This window comes from Grampus griseus (genome assembly GCF_964374135.1).
Source record: "Grampus griseus genome assembly, chromosome: 15".
Taxonomy (NCBI): domain Eukaryota; kingdom Metazoa; phylum Chordata; class Mammalia; order Artiodactyla; family Delphinidae; genus Grampus; species Grampus griseus.
In genome coordinates, this window is record NC_139009.1 from 57786408 (window position 1) to 57804953 (window position 18546).

At 42.4% G+C, this 18546-nt stretch overlaps 1 protein-coding gene across 1 annotated transcript in view; it reads left to right on the forward strand.

The window, feature by feature from the left end:
* Positions 1-18546, forward strand: part of ANTXR1 (ANTXR cell adhesion molecule 1) — a 243880-nt gene that overhangs the window by 114448 nt on the left and 110886 nt on the right. Inside the window, exons 11-12 of the mRNA XM_082672424.1 lie at positions 1340-1409; positions 2904-2982. Coding sequence (XP_082528550.1) covers positions 1340-1409; positions 2904-2982 — 149 coding nt within the window. The remainder of the gene's footprint in view (positions 1-1339; positions 1410-2903; positions 2983-18546) is intronic.

Here is an 18546-nt window from a genome sequence, read left to right on the forward strand (position 1 = left end):
CTTTCACAGCTACATTTGCTAAAACTTCCAAAATCATCACTCCAAGTTTTTCTCCAAAAACCTCCAAAGCTCTTTTCATAGCCAATCATAGGCCTAGGTCCAAATCCCTCAGTCTTAACTCGAAGAACTTGGAGCACACATTTTCCTATACTGATCTTTTCAAATCCTCCTTACGTCCTACCCCGGGACAACCCTTCTGTTTGCTCTGTCTTTGCTGATGCCATTCCTCCCACCAAGAATGCCTCTTCCCCATCTCTCCGCTGAAGCGCAGTTCATGTTTTGTATTCCCTGTGACCTCATCGTGTCACCCACCTAAAGGAGGCTACTCTGTCTTCTGAAGCCAAACCGTATTTTGGCTTAGCTACTTGTATCTGTCAGCAAACTTTTTTTTAATTGAGATATAATTGACGTATAACATTATATTAGTCTCAGGTGTACAACATAACGATTCAATATTTGTATATATTGCGAAATGATCACCACAATAAATCTAGTTGACATCCATCACCACACATAGTTATAATTTTTTTCATATGAAAAGAACTTTTAAGATTCATTCTTAAAAACTTCCAAATCATGCTGTACATTACATCCCCATGACTTATTTATTTTATACCTGGAAGTTTGTACCTTTTGACCATCTCACCCATTTCACGCACCCCACCCCCGGCCCCTGCCCCTGGCAACTACCAATCTGTTCTCTGTATCTATGAGTTGTGTTTTTTTTCTTTTTTAGATTCCACATATAAGTGAGATTATACGGTATTTGTCTTTGACTGTCTGACTTGTTTTACTTAGCATAATGCCATCAAGGTCTACCCAAGTTGTCACAAGTGGCAAGATTTCCACTTTTTGTGGCTAAATAGTATTCCATTCTATATATATATGCCCTATTTTCTTTACCCATTCATCTGTAGATGGACACTTAGGTTGCTTCTGGGTCTTGGCTATTGTAAACAATAGCCAATAGCTGAGTCAGCAAACTTTTCCCGTGACTATGGCTTCTCTCTCAAACTAGACTTAGACCTGATACTCCCCAAGTATCAGTCTATTACCTTCTCATTTCCCCTCAAGGATGCCTGGTCTATGGTAAGAACTCACCCTCTATTTGCTCACTGCTTGACTCCACTGGACATACAGGATCAGAGACGAGTGGTATTCAGGCAGAAGACCTTGAGTTCACTCTAGTGGATTTTACAGCTTAAGATGAGTTTATATTTCAAAACATTACTGCTTTTCCAGTGTCTCCCAGGACTTGGTTGATGGTCTGTAGGAAGCACTGGATATGAAATTATAAACTTGCCTCACTCCTCTTAATCCAGTGACTTCCTTTTTACAGATGAGAAGCCCTTCACTGTGGAAGATACTTATTTGCTGTGTCCAGCGCCTATCTTAAAGGAAGTTGGCATGTAAGTTTCCACCAGCAGCTAAACCCCACAGCCAGGGAGGAGAAAGGAGGTAGAGGGGACAAAAGGAGGAGAAAGAGTCTCTCTTCATTGTCATTATGGAGCCTTTCTCTAGACTCCTCCACATAATGGTAATGGTGCCGATGCTTTGCAGTGAGCCAGACACCAGGGTAAACATTTCACAAAGGGTACCTCCCTTTATCCTCCCAAGAGCCCCATGAACCAGACACACACCATCCCAGTTTTACAGATGTGAAATCTGTAGCTGAGAGAATTTAAGTAGCTTTCCCGAAGGTCACACAGCAATAAGTGGAAGAGTATGGGTTCAAAACAAGGTCTGTCTGGCTTAATCACAGCTACATTTCTAGAAAGCTCTCATGCTTCCCAAAGCACTCTCATATCATAACCTCACCCTGTCATCATAATTGCCCTTCTAGATGATTATATCCTTTCTTAGAGATAAAGAAACTCAGAAAGGAAGCTCAAAAAGGATAAGTGGGTCCACGACTGGTTCAAGACCCCACGTTCAGACCCCTCTGAGGCCACGTGCAGTGTTCCTTCCTCAGTGTCTCTCCAGAGCACCATGTATTCAGCCAGGCGGCCCGAGGTTCCCTGAACTAATTTATGGAGAAAATCTTGCGATGGTGCAGTTATAGTAAATGCTGATGAGATGAGATCAAAATATTCAAGAGGAGGGAGAGAATTAGCACCCTGAGCAAGAAAAGAAATATGCGGGGAAACAGAGAGGCGATGTTTGTGAAAGAGCACAAACTAGCCTCTCTGTAAACACATCTATAATAGGCTGAAGACAGAACGGAGGCTTTAAGGAAGAATGCGAAACTTGCTCATCTGAATTCTGCTTTCAGTCATTTGTTCAAATTACAAAGCTTCCAACTCTGGTTGCCTGACCTCAACCTGTGATACCACTGATTCCACAAACTAGCCCCGTGTCCATGCTGCAGAATGCAAGCTTGCGCTTCAGTGAGCATCTTATAGATGGGAGGAAATAGAAGGCAAATTAGTTCATTTACTGCTGTACCTCTGTGAGTTGGCTGGGTAGCAACAAAACCATGGCCATCAGAATCTGCTCACTGAGAGTCCAGATAACAATAGAGTTTCTAGCTTGACCAGTTTATCCCCCACTGATTTGAACCATCTTTTAAGAATACTTCTTCGTACTACAATGGGACAAGTCAATTAAATGGGAGCAGGCTCTGCCCATTCAATGCAATTCTCCACAATGTAAGAAGGGCTGGATACGCTGCCTTGATACACCAGCCAGGTGTATCCAGACATCTCTCTAGAATGTTAGAGGTGGATGGGCCCTGGAGACCATCCTCCACATTTTACAAATGAGACAGCTCAGGCCCCCAGAGGAAGAGACTACAGTCCCATGGGTAGTTCAGAGCAGAGCCCTCGGGGGACCTGTGTGTCCTGCTCTCGGCCCCTTGCTCCTTGCCCACATGCTGAGTATCCTTGGTTCCCATGTCATTGCAGGAAAGCCGCGCTTCAGGTCAGCATGAATGACGGCCTCTCCTTCATCTCCAGTTCTGTCATCATCACCACCACACACTGTGTAAGTCATCACCTTTCCCTTTACTGAGAACTTCATTGGCATTACCGTCTCCCTGGCAAGTTTCTTTTACCAGTTCTGCCTTCTGTTCATTGAACTTTGACCCTGGCACTGCTAGGCCAGCCGTGGGCTGCATCGGGGGCTGTACACGTATCACGAGTGTATCAAGAATGCCTGTACTTCCCCGGGTTCCCCATTTCTGTTACTGAGGGTGAGACCTGGACGCACTTTCACAACCAGATGGCAAGCTGGGACCAGGGTCTGTGCAGTATTGAGTGGGGATGCCTGGATGGACTGGGTCTGGGAGAAAATGCATAGAAAAAAATTGGACGGTATATATAGGAAACACATCTTAGGGAGTTTCTCCTCTAAAAGGAAGCAAGAAAATGGGGCAATAACTGAAGGAAGAAGTGGAGTATAAAGAGAAGCTTTTATTCAGAATGGAAGAAATTGCAGCTTGTTGATATGATTGTGGAAATAATCCAGGAGAAAATGGAAAATTCATGAAATAGGAAAGAAGCAGGGAGGGGCCCTATGACATAGGGGTTGTGAGGCAGAGTGTGGACTGTATCCTCTACCAGCTCCTCAGATGCCCCATCTCTGGATCCTTCGTGGCAGGTAACATTCATCTCTGACTACACATAAGATCACCTGGAGAGCTTTTAAAAAATATGGGTGCCCTGACCTCATGCCAGACCAATTGAAACAAAGTCTCTGGAGTGGGTCCCAGCTTTGGTGGATTCAGGGCCCCCTTGGGAGGGTCTTCTGTGCAGCTATGGCTGGGAACCCTTCAGCCCGTGTAGTTGCTCCCACGGTCAGTGTCTTGGAGCCCAGCCCGTCAGAGGGCAGTCGGGACTTGGTTAGCTCATATACAAGTCTCAACCCCTAATATGAACATTTCTGAAAGAATCTTTGTCTGAATATTCAGTTTCTATAACCAAGTGCGCTTTTCCCATGAGCTCGCTCTAGAGACAAATGTGTTTTGGCCGGATGGTCAGCTTAGGCAGATACCATGGTCACTTCCTGGCTGGCCTTTGGAGGGCATGTCGTTAGAACCCCTCGGTGACTGGGGTTTGTGTCCTTCACACCATCCAGGTGGACGAGAGAGAGCAGACAGGCACTGGAGCCAGACAAGGGAAAAATGAGTTGTCTCACAGATGAGCAGGAGACCAGGCCTCACAATGGACAGCACACCCTCCCAGCTCCCCTGCCTTCCCCTACACACACACACACACACACACACACACACACACACACACACACACTTTCCATCCTATGTTAGGAACCAACCAGTTTTCTTGAAAGCAGGGTAAGCCAGTGCAATGGGTACAGACAATGGAAAAGTTTTACTGGACCAAAGTAAGAGACTAGGGTTGTCACAGAGACATGTCACCACTGAGAAATGTCTGTGTCTCAGGCATGCCTCAGTGGAATGTCAAATCTGGAGACCAAATATGAAAACTGGATTCAAGAGCAGTGAACTTTCTCCAAGCGTACCCTGCCTGATTCTTTTAGAAATTGACCCTTTTGGAAACTGCCAACCTGCAGGAAATGATTAAAATACCCCAAATCTAATAACTCCATTCCAGATTCCTCCCTGCTTTTGAATGATCCAACAGTTTGGGCCTGTATTTCTCATTATGTCTGACCAGACCAGAGAAACAGCTATGCCCCGAGGCCGCGAGGGCAGGGAGGTGGGAAGGGGAAATATCTTGGGGCCAAGCGTGTGGTGTGGCAGAAGCAGGACTACAAATTTAAGTTCTGGACCTCTAAACCAAGAAGAAAGGGTGTCCCCACTAATGTACCCCAAAAGGAAAAGAACTCCTGGTAAAGTCCCTCTTATGTCTTCCCAGCTCACTCCAACCTGCACTTACGTCTCCCATCTCCTTCATCTGAGTGCAAGTCACTAGGTTTTCTGTTCAACTGACCCTTGACTGGTACCACCTCATAACGTCTTCTGCATTATTGCCCTGTCGCTTGAGGATGCTGTGTGTCTACAACAAAATTATAAGCACCCTAAGATTTGAGATCCAGGTCCATTCACTCATTTATTCAACAAGTATTCACTGATTATGGACAATGTGCCAGATAGGCACTGCCCTGGGTGCTCGGGATACATCAGGACACAACAAGACAAAAATCTCTTATCTCGCAGGGATGCGGGGAGAGAAGGCAGACAGTGAACAATGGACGTAACAAATGAATCGCACACTATGTTAAGAAATAATATAGGCTATAGAAAAAATAGAGCAGAGTAAGAGGTACTGCTTGAGTGAGTTCAAATTTTAAATAGAGATACATTGAGAAGGTGGCATCTGAATAGAGACTTTGAAGTTAACTGTGAGGCACCTGGGGAAAGAACACGCCAAACACTGAGCCCCAGTGCTCAGAGCACACAAACCAGGGTCGCCTGGTGTGTACAAGGAAGAAAGTGGTCAGTCACTGGGAGAGAGTGAGTGAGGCGAGCAGTAGGCGGTGAGGTTATGGGATGGAGAGTGGAGGGTCTTATGAGAACTTCAGCCTTTGCAGAGGCACAACGCAATCTGACTTACACTTGAAAGATCACTCGGCTGCTGGAACAGCCCGTGGGAAGACAAGGATGGAAGAACCATGACTAGTTAGCAGGGTTACGGCAATATTTCAGGCAAAAGTGATGATGGTGGCTTGACTCAGAAGGGAGCAGTGGCAATGAGAGAAGAGGTCAGACTCAGATGTGTCTTAAAGGCAAAGCTAACTTATTTCCCAAAGCATTAGACATAGGGCTTGAGAGGAGAGGAATCAAGAATGGCCCCAAGGTGCAGCCACTATGGAAAACAGTATGGAGATTCCGTAAAGAACTAAAAATAGAGTCGCCATATGATCCAGCAATCCCACTCCCGGGTATATACCTGGAGAAAACCATACTTCGAAAAGATACATGCACCCCAATGTTCAGCGCAGCACTATTTACAATAGTCAAGACATGGAAGCAACCTAAATGTCCATCAAGAGATGAATGGATAAAGAAGAAGTGATATATATATATATATATATATATATATATATATATATATACACACAATGGAATATTACTCAGCTGTAAAAAGAATGAAGTAATACCATTTGCAGCAACATGGATGGACCTAGAGATTATCATACTAAGTGAAGGAAGTCAGAAAGAAAAAGACAGATACCATATGATATCACTTATATGTGGAATCTAAAATCTGGTACAAATGAATTTACTTACAAAACAGAAACAGACTCACAGACATAGAAAACAAATTTATGGTTACCAAAGGGGAAAGGGTGTGGGAGGGGTAAATTAGGAGTTTGGGATTAGCAGATACAAACTACTGTATATAAAATAGATAAATAACAAGGTCCTACTGTATAGTGCAGGGAACTAAATTCAATATCCTATAATAAATCATAATGGAAAAGAATATGAAAAAGAAGATAGATAGATAGATAGATATGATACTGAATCACTGTGCTGTACACCAGAAACTAACACAACATTGTAAATCAACTATACTTTAATAAAAAAATTTTTTTAAAAATGACCCCAAGGGCTTTGGCCTAAGTAATTGAAAGGATGGAGTTGCCCTCAGTTGACAGGAAGAAGACTGAAAGGGGAGATTTGAGGCAGAGGGGGATTTGGGAGATCAGTTTTGCTGTCGACCAGTTTTGCAACTTAGACGGAGTTATTTAGCTCCTAGGTGCCTCGATTTCCTAATCTGTAAAATTAGAAAAGTAATAATTTACATGTCTTAGCAGTATTGTGAGTATTAAATGAAATGATTATGTAGAGTGCTTGGCGGAAGGCCTGACCAGTAGTAAGTGCTCAATAAATGTTAATTGTTATTATAGTGGAAGCTTAGTCAAAATTACTGACCTAATTGGAGATTCTTCCCAGAGAGTCCGCTTCTCACTTCAGAGTCCCTTAGAACAAAAGGGACTGACCCAAGATGTATTCCTATGAGTACATGTTTGTCACTCGACCAAGCCCAGGTGATTGAAAGGGGGCAGACAAGCCAAAACCATCCAGAGAAGAGGACCTATATTCAAATATTCAATCCCAATCTCCAACAGGTCCTACACAGAAGCTCAAATTAAAAAGACTAAAGCCATCACTGGGCAAAATAGAGATGCAGGTGGAGTGTGTGGTAATCCAGAATATGAAGTAAGGTCTTGGACTTGCCTTTGTTTCCTGGGCAGCCTGTTTGGAGGACAAGGTTTTTAGATCAAAAACTATCCCCTGGGTCTGAGTAAAGGGTTAGACTTGTCAGTACCAGTCTCAGCCTGCCCAGTCCATCACCTGGAACCAAAAATAATTTTAAAATATGTAATTGAGCCTCTTTTTTTCTTGCTTTATTTGGTGCCCATTTGGACAACCGTGTCCAAGATCTGCAATGAATAACTGTTGCCTCTGCCAGGAGCAGAAATTCCATGAAGTTTTACAGGAAAGAGATTTTTCCATCCAAGAGCTAAAAGATTCCTATACTAATGGTAAACTTTGTTGAGCTCCATGACTATAGAAAATGGTCAAACATCCAAAGCCCTCTCTTTCCGGCATATTAAACACTTCCCACCTCTAGAGTCTTCACTGAACTCCTTTTTCTTCTCCAACTCTAGCAATAGGTTGAGAAAGTCACTAATATGGTGCTGCTCTAAGGGAAACAGAAAAAAAGAAGTTTGTCCTTTTGAGAACAAAGCAAGTAAATTTAGGACCTTAAGGAACTTTTCATGAAAGGTTGTCTTCTTCTGGATAAGTACCTTAAAATTCTATAATTTCCCACCCAAGGTGTACAAAAATCAGAGAATCATTCAACAAGTATTTCTCAAACTCCTCCTGTGTCTCCAGTGCTCCATTTACATTTTACAAGTCGCTGTCCCTAAGGAGCTTAAAATCCAGCTTGGGAAATGAGTCCAACAAGCACATAAAAGAGTATGTAACAAAGACCAAGATTGTGGAAGCCAGGTGTATAAATGCTATGGGATTTCAGAGAGGAGAAGAAGGGGTGAATCCAGAAAGAGTCACAAGGGCTTCATGGAGGCCATAAAACCCAACAGGTGATTTGAAAAATGATAAGAACAGGTAAGAAGTGGGAAGGGGCCCTCCCCTAAAGAGAAACCAACGTGAGCAAGGTCTAGATATGGCTATGAGCCTAGTCTGTCCATGGTCCTTCCCAGGAACCATGATTGTTTTCTTCCTTTCCTCCCATTTTGTATCAATTTCTGGTGCCTTCTAATTGAGGGCCATTTCTCAGGTTGGCAACTACTCTCCTAGGATGTACACTCCACACCCTTGATCACCTGGTGTGTAACAGTGAGGCCCAGCTGATGCTTCTCCCTATTAACTATGATTAGGATTCGATTTGTGTTGGTTTCCAGGGTGGAGAATCACAATATTTAAAGAAAAAAAAGAGGGGCTTCCCTGGTGGTGCAGTGGTTGGGAGTCCGCCTGCCGATGCAGGGGACACGGGTTCATGCCCCGGTCCGGGAAGATCCCACATGCCGCGGAGCGTCTGGGCCCGTGAGCCGTGGCCGCTGGGCCTGCGCGTCCAGAGCCTGTGCTCCGCGGCGGGAGAGGCCACGGCAGTGAGAGGCCCGCGTACCGCAGAAAAAAAAAAAAAAATAGATAACCAACAAGGACCTACTGTAGCACAGGGAACTAAACTCAAGATGTTGTAATGACCTATAAGGGAAAAGACTGTGAAAAGGAATGTATATATATACACATACATATGTGTGTATATATATATATATATATATATATATATATATATATATATATATATAAACTGAATCACTGTGCTGTACACCTAAAACTTCCACAAAATTGTAAATCAACTATACTTCAATTTAAAATTACTTTAATTAAAAAAATAATTTTTTTTATTTTAAAAATAAAAAAAAAGAGTCATTCTCTCTCATGCACAGTGTAGCCCATATACTCCTAGAGGAAAAACAGACTGTCTCATTCACTATGGCAACCCAGCACCTGGCATAATGCCTGAACATAGTCATTACTCAGTAGATAGCTGGTGACTGAATGAGTGAATGAATGGACTCAATCAAGGGTCACACTGAGCCCATGATTGTACCTGCTGGTAGGAGAGGAAGGGAGCCAGAATGAGGTAGGATTAGAATAGGGGCACCCAGCTGGTTGGAGGGTAGGCCTCCAGAGAGGATGACCAGCAATCCAATGTGCATATCCAAGGAGCACGGGGAGCTTGAGCCTGAATTAAGAGGACCAAATCTACCAGATGAGAGACCACAACCAGTGAACCAGGCAGGGCAAAAGTCAAAGGCCTCTTTAGAGCGGCGCTAACTCCACAAGAGCAGACCTGGAGAAGGGGATCTAGAAATAGCCCACTCAACTGGATCAAGATTCAGGACAGGCTCTGGCCCATGAGAGTCTATAGCACAAGGCTGGAAGGCAAGCAGAACCGCAGAGACTGATATGGACTCGAAGTAACTACGTTTGCTAAGTCCAAGGAACACAAAGATATAATACATGAGAAACAGACAAGTACTCCAAGGATTTGCAATTTAATATGATAAGTTCTTTAATCGAGAAACAAACAACGCCTAGTGATACCAGGAAGCGGAGTGTCTGGGGAATCAAAGAAGGATTCACAAGAGAGATAATAAGTGAACTGGGCCAGGAAGAAAGAGTAGGGATTTACTCAGGGTATGGCCTGGGTAAAGGCATGTTTGGGGCCAGTGGGGCTGTGATTGGTTGGGGTGGGGTATTAGGAGAGAAAGTAGAGACAAAACAATTGGGACCAGTTGGAAAGCCTTCCTTAGCTGCCATATTTTGGAGCTGCTTTAATATTTAATTTAAATATAATACAGGATGCAGTTTTGATGTTGAATTCCAGCATCTCCTCATTCAGGAAATAAACATCTTTCATCTTCAAAAAAAGAACCTAGATAACTAGAGAAAAGCTGTGACATAGGGAACACTGGCGTGCCCTGAGTTCACCCTGGAATAGGCTTCGGACAGAGGGCAGGGACCACCTTCCAACACTGTCTACAGAGTTCTGTTCTAAGCGACTTCCTGGGCGTCCATTTTGTAAGTCAGTTCACTTCTGTTACTAATTGCTTTGAAGTTACTTAGGAAAATGCAAATCCAGCCTAGGTTTATAGGCATATAAGTATCTAGGTAAACAAACAGTTGGCATGACTGCCCTTGCCAAAATTTCTTGAATTTCCCCAGCCTAGTAGGGAATGAATCCAGCAGCCTGTGCTGAGTGGCAATCTCGCCTTCCAACATAATAAAAAATTATTGCTCCCTCTTCAGAAAAAGTAAAGATCAGAGAAGACATTTTTCTTCTATTTCTTTTCCAAGATAAACAAAATAGTCCAGCAATCAAAATAGGTAGCTATCTTTGGAGTAGCTAATTCATACCAGCAGCTATAAGCATGTGGGCCTCTTCATTAAGGAAAGAAGCGTAGAGAAGCAGTTGCTGGTGGTAAATGGGGCCAAAGATCAGGACTAACGTGTATTGAAAAAGTACTGTGGGCAAAGTGATAGGGAACTCAAAAAAGAACAGCCTGTGCTTGGCCTCCAGAAGCCTACAACGTAGTTACCAAGGCAGAATACATACTCCAAGAGGTAAATATATATATTTGGGGGTGCAAAAGGCAAATGTCACAGGGCACCCAGAAATTCTTCGTCTATTCCAAAGACTCGTGAGCCTCCACCCAGGCCTGTGCATAAGTAAATTGACACAAGCACTACAGACTTTGGGGAGAGCCCACTTAACGGGCTTAGTGGGTTACTTCTCAGTTACCCTAAGAAGGCATTCACCTCTTCCTGCAAAAGGGAGCTGGACAAATCATTTTAGAAATTCAAGGATAACATGTAGGCAGCTCATAGTTTACTCAGCCCAAAAACTCTGTCCCTTAAGACAAAAACTCTGTCTTTCCCCCAACAAGACCCTCCCCAAACTGTTTCTCAATTACAGGAAACAGCCCTTGGAGAAGACAAGTCCCTTCCAAACAACCAGTGGAAGGGCAGGACCAGGGCCCACACCCTGACATTCCCCGTAGATTTCTTCACCCTAACATCATTCTACTTCCTGTCCAACTCACTCCCACACCCATCTCTCTCCTTCCTCATTCAACCACCGTCTCTTCACAGACGGTGAAGGATTCTTAACCCGGAAGAATAAGGGCAGACTGGATTGGTGGCGAAATAGGAGACTGACCTTGCAGAGAGTTTGAATGACAGAAAATGGAACCTAGGCTATGGGAAGCCATTCAAAGGAAGCACAAAGCAATGTTTTTCGAAGACTTTGGGATCAGATCAATGTGGCAAAAATCCCAGCCCTTAAATAGCTGGCAGAGGTCCTCGTACACAGTAGATACCCAATTTTAGTCTCCTTGCACTGATGTTATAGGCTCTCTAAGAATCAGTGCGGTGACACGGTTTCCAAAGAGACTCTGACTTCTGGTTGACTTAACAGAAGTATGGTATCTGCGACTTAAGGAAGTGATGGAACCTTGCAACTTGGTGAAGGCAAAATCTCCTTTCAAGTATTATATTAAATAGTAAGGACACTTCAAAGGAAAACCTTGAAAAACTGAATATGTGAAAAAAGTTTACCAAATATGGTAGATCAGATAGAATAATAGAATTGAGACTGTTTAGGCTGAAGACATGAAGAAAGACTTCATGGCCATTTTTCTTTGAAGGGCTGTCCTGAGGTGCATCTGCTTTTATTACACAATAAAATACAACATCTACACAGATCTAAACAAAAATAAATAATATAAAGTAATAAATATACACTAAAAATAAACTAATAATAATAAACATGAAAATACAACATCTATACAGAGCTAAGGAGTAGAATAGGCCGTTAGACAGTTTGTGTTTCAGTTTTTTAAAAGGTCCTTCTAATTGGATGCTACAAACAGGTGGGAATGAGCTTCCTGTTGTATTCAAGTTGTATTCAAGTCCAGGCAACTAGACAAGCTGGCATAATTACATAAAGGCCATTCATGCATCCGATAGGCCATTGGACTGGAAAAGCTTTCAGACTCCTTCCAACGCTGAGAGTCTGAAACTCTAGAACTAAAAGTAAGCTAGTGAAAGAGTAAGGAAAACATTAGCAGTCCTATACAGTGTAACAAATGAGTTTGGCTTTTATATTTTGAAAATAAATATGAGAGCCTCTCGTTGGTGACACTGGAGACTGCAGTTCAAACTAGCCAACACCCCCCCCAATACAAATGAGATTATGTTTCAGACCAAAGTGAACTAAAAGCTCCTCCCAAGAACCATTTGTGTTCAAATAACCTCAAATACACCCTCTCATTTACAGGCAATTGATACACTAGTCACAAATCATTCTCATCTATTTATTAGCTAGTCTCAGCAGAGCCGTACATAATTCGAGGCCTTTTTTTACGATATCCAAGTATTTTTTTTATTATTATTAACAAGATGACCTGTGGTTTCTTGTACGGTCATTAGAAAGGGCAAAAGACCACAGGCACATCAGAATGCCAAACTCAGATGTCATGCTGTTTATGAACTGAAATAAAAAGAGTTTGGCAGCACCTCTATTTTGATAACGCTTGTATGCATAAAAACCTTTTCAAATATGTTTTGGAGGATTGAGCTGATTTGTTTTTCTTGGATATTTGAGGAATTGGCTTTCAATACTTTTATCTCAAAGCATTTTAAAGGATATTTGCCCTAAGTTTGAAATATCCTTGTTTTGAGAGTAAATGAGGGGATAAAAAGGATTTTTCTGAATCTGTGCTTCAGGAAACTCTGAGATAAGCACATAATAAGATGGTAATATTTATTTTTAGAAATAAAAGTTAAACCCAAATACTAATCCATAACCAAGATAAATACAAAGGACCAAACTCAGCAGTTACAAAACACAAGCTTGTTAGACTGGATGCTCAGATATCAAACAACCAAGCTTCTTTGAATACAAAATAAGAATCCCAAGTCTCTGAATAAGAACCTGAGAGAAAGTACACGCCCTCAGCGTACGAACTTTAGTGAAAATGACCAGTATGTGCATTTATGCCTGCTCTTGGGTCATTGGGGGCTATTCCAAAGGGTTGAGTCTTTTGGGTTGAGCGTTCTGGATTCACAAATCCAGTCGTGCGAGGCACAATTGCAGGAAGACGTGCACAGTTTAAAGAGGGTCCAAAAGTGTGTGCGTGTGGAGAGAAAGAGAAAAGGGTGGAGGTGCTAAGGCAGGAAGAGAGGGAGGACAGATTGATAATTTGGGAAATACAACCAAATCGCAGAGAAAGCCTGAGAGCATCTTCTGTCTGCCAACCCTAAAATAATGCCAGCTCTTTAAACGATCCAAATTTGGCAAAAATCAGTGAACTAGGCTATCACAGAACTGGAGGAGACAGCAACCAAACCCAGGCCACATTGTCCTGTTTGGGAGATTACAGTCACAGTGCACCAGATCACAAGCTCTCTCCGGGTCCTTACACATATCTTCTGATCAGGATATTATTGGGGATGTGATTGACATTGTTTGCACTCCCAAAGAGCAGACAAACTCTTTCCTCTGCTCCCTACACAGTGACAAGGTCCCACCAGGGTATATGAGCGCCATTCCTTTTGCAAAGCAGCCAACTTCTCACCTGTTCATTAGGGCAGCAAGGAAATTCAAAGGTCAGTGATTTAATTTACAGCTCCCCAAAATAAGTGTCTGTGCCACAAGCAGTACATAACTAGCGTTCCTTTGTTGTAACTGTGGTTGCTAGAACAGATGTTAGTTTAGCCAGTGCCCAAAGCAGTGGGCTTAATATTTTGTTTCATTTATTTAAAAAATTAAAAAGCACTTGAATAATTGGCAACTAAAATATTCCTGGGTTTCTTTTACATACCATCCAGTATCGGGAAAACTGCTTCATTTGCAGGCCAGGGAAGCATGAAAAGTACAGCTAAGGCAATTTTATTTTATCTGCATGGCCCAAATTCATGGACTTAGAAGAGGTAGCTTAAAAGCTTAAGGCTTTAAAGATTGTATGTAAAGGGTGCAGACTCACCGAAATAAATATCTCACAAAGGCTGTTCATGACAGAGTCCAATCCGGCAACCTCAGTTGACCTTCGGCTGCTGGCCTTAAAATTCGTGAATGCAAATTTTAGATCCCTAACAGATTCAAATATTTGATGATAAGCCAGGATTTGTGTTTCATAATTCCTCACTCTAAATAAAGTTATGTTCATCCTTACTCTGTGCCTTTGATCACATTTCACTTTTCTCCTGGAATGCCCTCTCCTCTCCACCTACCCAAATTTCACCATGGCTACAAGGCCTGCCAAGTGCTGCCTGGACCTGCCCCAGGTCGCCTCACTGATCTTGGCAAGGCCCCTGCACTCCCTCTGCTCTAAGCTCCAGCACTGTGGTTTATGGTATCATTTAGAGATTAACTGCACATAATGCGTGCTGCTCTCTGAGCAAACTCTGTGAATCAGTCCTGACTTTCTAACTGGACAGTGTTAACAACTTCTAGGATTGTAGGCTGACTTTGTTCATCTTTCTGTGTCCCTACTGATGAGCATGTGTCAGAAACTCAGTAGAAAATGATTTTTTGGTTTCGCAATACCCTATTATGCAGTTTAGAGACATTGTTTTAAGGACTAGATCATCACGGTCACCAATAGTAAGCATCTATCTCTGGACAGTGCCACCCAATCATAAACATGGCTTCCACCTTTCCAAGTTCATAATCTAAAGCAACAGCTAACAGTATAGAGAAGGGATGCCTGCTTACAGATAATAGATAATAATGATGCTGACTGATATATGATCAATAAGACCAATTGAGCATATGCATTAAATAAATAGTTATATTAAAGGCAAGTAGACAAGTCCCTGTAGCTAATGGAACAAAAAATGAAAAAGAGAAATTAGTCTTTCGCTTCCAATGTCATAGCATTTGAACATTACTAAGTAACTTTCTCTGTAATCCTATTTCAACAGCCCACTCACAGGAACTAAGGCATTCTGAATACTTATGAGTTACATCTTGTCTGCATTATTCTCTAAAAACTGGTTTTGATTAACAAGCTCTATGCATTTTATGGAAAGGAAAGTGCTGAATGAATCCAAGGCCTACTTATTATGACCCTCACCATTGCGAGTGACTTGAAATGTCTCTACTGGGTCAGGGTGACAAGAGGATGCTGGAGAATCTTGATACAGAGTGTCCTGCCATGATAAGGACCTCAAAGCTTGAGTGTATAGGCGTGTGGCATCAATCTTCCCCTTCACTGCGTACTAATGATGGCTTATCTAAGTCCTTCTGGTATTATTTTTATAAGGCAAAACGTAATAAGATGTATAGCAAACTAGAATTGACACATCCAAATTATTACTGCTCCTTCAAAATATTTACCTTGGAAAGCTGTATACTTAAGAACGCTGTCAAAATTTCAGCTACCTCCTGCACTCCTGCTGTGAAATTGCCGTGACTCTGAAGGCACAGTATTTGAATAGCCTCTGTCGGGGAATTAGGGAAACATCATCATCATTTGATATCAAAACAACTCCAAACGTTGTGGGAACCAGGTGTGGTGAATGGTGGGTTATCAAGCTGGGAACCTCACTGATAAAAAACAAAGCATGACTTAGAAGATATCAGATTTACTTTTGGCGGCCTATAAATTGGTTTGACAAACACTTCCAAGGGAGATGCTTCAGAATTCCTTTGAGCACTGGTTGAATCATTGGAGAGTCTCCAGCATCCGAAGCCACCAGTTGGGAGGGAATTAGATTCATTTGGGTATGGGAGTGCTACTATATTCACTACATGGACAGCCTCATTACTTTATAGCCCTGCTTTTGAAAAAGAGTTCCACAAGGGCTTAGGTAATTCTCACCTAATATGTTTTCTATACTGCCTACTTCGAGGGTTAAGGAATCCAGTATCTTCAGTGCCTATCACTTTTATTGCCATTTCTAGCCCAGATTACCTCTCAGGTAGTAAGAATAAATCATCATATTTGATTACGTTTTACCCCCATTAATGTTTGATCAACTTTAATGGAAGCTATTAAATTTACCATTGGAAAACTCACTTGGATTTCCCTTTCCTTGACATTGTGATGGCAACCTGAGGGCCTGTGGCTTCCCAAATATGTAACCTCGGACCACCCACCAACAGCATAGCTCAGTCACAGTTGCAAGAGGTTGTTCACAGGAATCAAATTTATTTACCTGAGCCAAGTCTGGGCACATCACCAGGAACATGGCTTGGGCATAGAAACAAGGGAAGAATGGAAAGGAAAGTCACAGTTATTGAAGGAGGCCTGTGCTAGGATCTGTACATACTTTATCCTATGTAACAGCAAATCAATCCTGGGAAGTAGGAGTTATCTCAATTTCATATATGTTGAGAAAAGGAAGTTTAAGAGAGAGGTTGCATAAGTTGCCTAAAGCCCACATATCAATTAGTGGAAGAATTAGGACTTAAATTTAAATTTTACTGAGTCCAGAAATTCAGTTATTTGTAGTGAGGTGGATGGACCTAGAGTCTGTCACAGAGAGTGAAGTAAGTCAGAAAGAGAAAAACAAATACCGTAGGCTAACACGTATATATGGAATCTAAAAAAAAAAAAAAAGGTTCTGAAGAACCTAGGGGCAGGACGGGAATAAAGACGCAGACCTACTAGAGAATGGACTCGAGGACACGGGGAGGGGGAAGGGTAAGCTGGGACGAAGTGAGAGGGTGGCATGGACATATATACACTACCAAATGTAAAATAGATAGCTAGTGGGAAGCAGCCACATAGCACAGGGAAATCAGCTCGGTGCTTTGTGACCACCTAGAGGGGTGGGATAGGGAGGGTGGGAGGGAGACGCAAGAGGGAGGAGATATGGGGATATATGTATACGTATAGCTGATTCACTTTGTTATACAGCAGAAACTAACACACCATTGTAAAGCAATTATACTCCAATAAACATGTTAAAAAACAAAAGCAAAATTTACTGCAAAGCTCAGGCTCTTTGCAGCAAGGCTGGAGAGCTGTTTCCAGTGACGGGACCATGGAGGGGGTGGTGAGCAGCCTGGGGCAACGTTGGTGCCTGTGCCATTTCTGCCCCCCACAAGCGGTGGAAGGCGTTAATCTGCCAAACCGTCATTTCCCTCAGTCTAATAAATACTTGAGGAACAAGTTCTTTTGTGTTTGAAACATTGTATTACATCTCAAAGTCACAAAGATGAGTAAAGTCATATATATGTCCTCCAGGGGCTTAGAGTTCAATGAAAGGCACATAATGATATAATATCTATAATATACAGGAGACGGTAAGATAGAGATATAAGATAAAATGAGAGCCCAAACTCAGAGTTCAGTGGTAGCATTTACTTGTCTGTATTCCCCACTCAACTGCAAGGTGTATGATTAGAAAGACCGTGTCCATCTTTACGCCAGTGCTTGTAGAGGGCCTGGCACATAGTAGGTGTTCAATAAATATGTAAGGTATAAATGCACCGGGTGGAGCCTGAGCTAAGACTTGAAAGATGAAAAACAGTTGCCCAAGCAATGAAAGGAAGAAAGGGTGTTTCAGGGAGAAGAACATGAGAGAGCAGTGAGGTGTATACAGGGAACTACACGTGGTTGAGTTTTGTCAAAGCACAAAGTGTAAGGAAGGAGGTAGTGAGAAAGGAGGTTGGAGAAAAGAGAGGCTTAGTTGTGAAGGGCCTTGAGCTAAGGACTCTTGGACTGAGGGATCCATAAATGGGTTCTGGGGATTTGATGGACCACCCCCACCTCCAAAATTATCATCAAAATTAGTGAGCTTGTGTACAAATGTGAATGTGTACTTTTCCGAGGAAAGGGTGTATCACTTTCATCAAAGTCTCCAGTATTAAGAACTCTGGACAGTGAAGAGCTGTTGAAGAGTTCATGGGTGGGCAGAGCTGTCATAATAACATTTTAGGTCGATGACTCTAGATGCAGTGGTAGAGGATGGAATTTGGCTGACAAGGATGGTGGTGGAGGAACCAGTGAAGTGATAACTACAGCTGGCCAGAAAAAAAAAGTAGTAAGATTCTAAGCCTAATCAAGTATTGGAGAAGGAGTAGACAAGGGCAGATTCAAGAAGTCCTTAGGTGGTCAAAGGAGCAGATGTGCTGATAGGAGGGTGTGACCTCAGGTAGGAGAGAGAGGGAGAAAAAGAAAACTGAGATGGACTTCCAGATTTCGCACTTGGATTGATGGGTAGTACCATTGAATAAGGGGAAGAGAACGAACAGGTTCGAAGGGGAAAACAGGGAGCTCAGTTGGAACTGTTGAGTTTGCAGTGTCAGTAGGACCTACCAGACAGTGGAATGACCCTGACTATGACCCTGAAGCATAAGGAGAGATCTAGTCTAGAGATAAAGAGTTGAGTCATCAATATCTAGATGAGAGTTTAAACTATGAAAGGAAATGAGACAGCCCATGTTTAGAAAGTTTTAGAAAGAGTTTTAGAAAGAAAAACAGCAAGAGACCAAGAATGAATCCATGGGTCATACAACATGGTTAGCGTATTGAATGCCACCGAATTGTATACTACAAATGGTTAAAATGGCA